This window comes from Anopheles darlingi, chromosome 2, assembly GCF_943734745.1.
Source record: "Anopheles darlingi chromosome 2, idAnoDarlMG_H_01, whole genome shotgun sequence".
NCBI classification, from domain to species: Eukaryota; Metazoa; Arthropoda; class Insecta; order Diptera; family Culicidae; genus Anopheles; species Anopheles darlingi.
In genome coordinates this window covers 45,319,403-45,324,402 of record NC_064874.1, presented here as the reverse complement: position 1 = coordinate 45,324,402, position 5,000 = coordinate 45,319,403, and the positions used below count along the sequence as shown (strand labels likewise).

The following is a 5,000-nucleotide window of genomic DNA, read 5'->3' as shown; positions in this document are numbered from 1 at the left end:
GCTGGTGCAGCGCCTGCACCGTGAACGCCGGCACGTGTCGAAGCATTCCACCGCAACACGTTGGCGGACGTTGGCTGTTGGCTTCGCCGTGGCAACACCACACCATGCTCTGGTAGCCGTCAGACCGTTGCGACTGCTGGCGATGTCCCGGGAACGGATTTTGCGGGCTCAGATCCTGCTCTGTCCTTTTTTCTTCCTTTTTTTTTTGGGGTTATTCTTATCGGTTCGATCGGAATGTTCTGCACTGGAATTAACACTTCCACACTAACGCCAAAAGACCGGGGATTTGATTTTGTTTTATGATTCTCCCTTTTTTTTGCTACCGAAAATGCACCCCGCCACGAATAATTTTGAACGCAAACTGAACGAAAGAAAACGACTGTTTTTTGTGGGGGGCAGCCTACTTGGCGTTTTTCCTTCCAATGTCCACGTCGGTGGCCATGGCATACGTTGATTATTTTACTTCCGCACAATTAATATTACTTTGAACGTTTTTTCTTTTTCATTTGCAGAGGAGGACTACGATGCGTTCTGTCTGGCGTACATGTTCACCTACCGGGACTTCGAGATGGGTACCCTCGGGTTGGCATGGACCGGCGATCTCAAAAACGCTGGTGGCGTTTGTGAGAAAAACGGGGTAAGTACCGCGAAACTCATCGAATCCGAAAATCATAATTGTGAAGCACAATCCCTCCAGCTGGTGCACACTGCTGCTGCTTCCTCTTATCCTCTCAAGTGGTGTCTGCCGGGGTTTGCAAGCCCGTGGCATCCTTTTTATTACAAAAATGCGCAACACACCGGATCGTGTAATTGGATCGGCTAATCTATAACGAATCTTCAAATCACACGACCAACCCAGGATCTGGGGTCTGAACCGAATGCAGCAGCCGGCAGCCTGTCATATAGCAGCCCTGACGGGGCACAACAGAAGCTACATCAAATTTAATGACCACTCATCGCGCATCCTTCTCATCCACGTATCCGTAGGGAATACTCCTGCCCCCGTTTCTTCCCCCTCCGGGAGGTAACGAGTGCGAGTGGCGCTATCAAAAGTTCTGTTTTATGATTATTGGCTCAGACACGGATGTGGTAGAAGCTTTCCATTAAATTTCAATACCCGCCCACGTCCAGCGTCCAGCAAGAGCAAAGGAGGCCAAATGGGCGAGCTCGCATGCCGTGGAGGAGAATTGGTAGAAGTAGAACACTTTCCGCACAAAACCATATTGCCCCTTGCCTCTTTCCTCTTGCACTCGCTGTTCTCTCTCTCGGTTGGTGTGTGGTTTTATTGGTGCAAACCATCTACCAACCCACACCAGCAGACCAGAAAGGGGATCCGGGGCAACTTCCTTTGCCCTTCCGTTGCCCGCAAGAACCCAAATACGGAGCATATGGAATCGTCGGTGTGATTAGGTTGGATGAACCATACAACTTTATTGCCAATACCCCCTGCCGCGACCGAGAGCTCGAACCCCCCCGGCCGTAGTGGTGTTGGTTATACTACCCGCTCCACCCGGTCTTTCGGTGGTAGGATCGGTTTGATCGATGGTCCCGAGAAGGCGAGTGAATTGCAAACGCGTTCCACTAGCAAGCGCTAGCGCTGCTAGATAAATAAGGATTAGCGGCGTGGAAGCATAAGATTGAATCTTTAATCGTAAAATATTTGATCGGACCGCGCGAATCGCTCGAACCGCGAGTCGCTCAAAGCTGAGTACAAGGGAGTGGTGCTTGGGAAAGGGAACGCAAATACGACGCAAAGCGACGCGAAGCACAAAATCAGAAAAGGGATTTCCATCCATCCGGAAAGTTCACCGACAACCGCGCACTCGTCAATCGTACCCTTTCAATTAACCCGTGAGCGAGCATATGCGCCATAAGTATCTGTCTGTGTGTGTGTGTCTGTGTGTGTGTGTTTTTGCAGGATAGTTGGAACAGACCTCATTCTGCAGAGCAGATTTATAAGGACCACACTCGGTGGTACTTCGTCTCGTCCCGTCTGGTGGAGTGAGGGACTCATTCAAAACCCATCGGCGCATCGATAATCAACTTCCATCGAGCGACGGAAGGTAGAGTTTGGGGCGGGGACCGAGTTTCTACTGCACCGCCAGTGGCCACTGGTGGTAATAAAGTATGAAATGTATTCTCTCTTCACTTCGAGGACTTGAATTGCGAAGGAAGATGGCGTTGGGTGCACTCGCACTCGCGAGCAAAGCTGTCTTCGTTAGCAACGGACTGAGAGCGCTGAAGTGCCAGCGAAGTGATTGGATCGGGTCTGCGAGGCTCAGGATCACGTCGATACCAAAGTTCCGACTATGGTATGGTAGTCGTTCCCTTCGTTAAACACAGACGGCCATGTCCTGCAGTGCTGCAGAGGACGAATGCTCGTCCTTGTCGAGCGATGTTCACTCAATTCGTATGGAATGGAACACTCGCTGGTCTATCTGCACCAACAACAACCCACACACACACACACACACACCCAGGGCAACAACTGGTGTAACAACATTCAGATGCAAATGTTGCAGTTCCATGCTTCACCCTTCAGACCCTTCAGACCGCTGCTCAGCAAACGGATCGGGGACCATGATCCTTCGTGACCATTCTTTCCAACGGGTTCGTTTTGACTTTTCGATTCATGTTGGATTCTCCCACCGTTGTTTTTTTATGTCGATAACTTTTCATTCAACCTGTTCCCTCTCCCTTGCCCTGACTGGTGGTCTTGGCGCGTGATGCAAACGATGGCGCGCTGGTGTTGCCGGTTGCGATTGGATGTTCGCGTGTGCTAGAACCGTTCTTCAGCAGCTTGATGACTCTGTCGTCGTCGTCGTCGTCCTCGTCGTCGTTGTCGTCCTCTTCGTCGTCGTCGTCGTTGGGTCCCTTGTGAAAGGCACCACTCGTCAACAAAGCACTGCTCTGTGATGCCAACTGTTGAGCCAACTGTTCATTTCTAGAGGGAGGGTTCGTTGACCAACAACTAGCTCAACTCATTAGCCAACTGGTGCGGCGCACCGCCTGCGTCCACTGTCCAGCCAGACAACCAGCAGCCAGCAGCCACGTCGGTGAGTCAACATTGAAGCTCTTGTGTGCCTCGTGTGCACCGTTCTTGCCATTTTTGCCAGAACAAAAGAGGCTGACACGCTGTTCCTCGCAGTAGAGAAGATCGGTCCGGCATCATTCCAGCCCCGTAGACGTTGTCAGATTCCATTGAAAGTGAAAGTTGGCCAACAGAGTTATGGGTCGCCATTTCTTTGTGGCGCTACACGCGCGCGTGCCCACGCCGTAACTGGTGCGGCGTCCACCGAACAGATGACAGGTCGTAAAAACTCTTGACTGCCGCGGCAGTTTTCCCTTGGTGGCGGCCACCTCTTCCAACGACGGAGGCACATCGACGGGCCTCATTTCCGGAGCATCCCCCAGTAGATGAGACATTCTAACTTTTTTCCTTTATCCCTGGCCCCAGCTTTCCAGCCGTGGCTCTCGTTACATTCAAACTGTCTCGTTTCCTCGTTCCCGCTTGGTGTTTGCTGCTGTGAGTCCTACGCTAAAAGTTTGCGTTGGATTCCACTGGACTCGACTACAGAAAACGTACGCCAACGGAACTCTGCCTTTTATTTATCATTTCCCTCCCCGTAACCCAGGCAGCATTCCAACCGAAGGATCGAAGGATCAACGCCTGCTGCTGCGCCTGAAAGGTATGCACTGTTTTTACACCACGGTGACAAACGTTACGTGCCGAGGTGGCGTTGCCAGGGTCTCGATGATAAAGTATTCGAACCTCCACAATATACTCGGCTCCTGCACCCCCAATTTCACCCCCCACTACATTCCAAGGCGTCCGTCCGGTAGGTTGAATTCGGTTTCGGGTAGAGCCGCGCACATTGTCACATCTTCACGTTTCGGGCTACAAAGTGTCAATTTGGAAGGGATCTGATCACATAGCGCCACAGCAAACCGACGACGAAAGCGACGAAATGGGGAAAGACCGTACGAGAACGGTACATTTGTCACACTCTTGCCGGGGCAACAACTCAAATTTATCCTTCGCCACCAACAACAGAAAAAAAGCTCCGACATCACAGATGGCGACGGAACCCTACCGCTGATCCCCAGACCTTGGCGTGGATTTGTAATATTTTCGTTCTTGATTTTTACGACTCAACAATTTGGGGATGGCATTTCTTTACTTCTCTGTGATGTTGACCTCTCGCGTCTTGGTCTGCGCTTGCAGTAGCGAGGCAATGCAGCAGAGGAGGGGGTGCTGAATAATAACGTGCAATCTGTGGAGACGTGCTCATGGCGCAGTACGGGGACCGTACCGGTGAGGTAAGAAGCACAAATGCCCAAACGACGAATGGCGAATGGCACACGGCGCTGGTGCTGCTGCTTTGCAGACGTAAAAGGAAAACGAAAACAGCTCGCAAGCCAACAACAACAGCAACAAGAAGGACTGCCATGCAATCGTGTTCTGCCCTTTTCCTGGCGTGGCCCGTTTGAGAAGCATCGAAAATACTCATACCGGCAACAGACTGTGTGGCTGTAAGTAAAGGAGATTCGAGCGTTCGAGCAGCAGCAGCAGCAGCGACGGGAACGGTAAAGGATACTTTCCGAAAGAGGGCAATGAATTTCCTGCCTATCACCCACTACTCACGCCATCGCACCACCACCACCACCAGCACACTCCACCATCCTCAGGTGTCTAGCTCACTTCCGAGTCGGAGTGGAACCCCGAAGGACCCCTACTTTCTGCAATCCACAGCCCTGACCACGGCTCAACCCTTGGCACAATAAAGCTCCCGGTCCCAGGTTCCAGCATCTGCTCACTGCGCACCGTCTTTCTCCTCCTTTTTTTTCCTTTTCCGTTTACCTCCATTTTTGCTCTGCTTTGTCTTTGTCCCTTCCATCGTCAAACGTCAAATATCCTCTCATCGGTTGCTGACCATCCTTTTGCCAGCGGCTCCGTCGCTGTGTGGGTGCTTCGGACCACCTCGGCCTGGACCTTGGAT

At 51.8% G+C, this 5,000-nt stretch overlaps 1 protein-coding gene across 1 annotated transcript in view; it reads left to right on the top strand.

The window, feature by feature from the left end:
- The window catches only part of LOC125949229 (uncharacterized), a 148,304-nt gene that overhangs the window by 113,113 nt on the left and 30,191 nt on the right, over positions 1–5,000 (top strand). Inside the window, exon 7 of the mRNA XM_049676050.1 lies at positions 513–637. Coding sequence (XP_049532007.1) covers positions 513–637 — 125 coding nt within the window. The remainder of the gene's footprint in view (positions 1–512; positions 638–5,000) is intronic.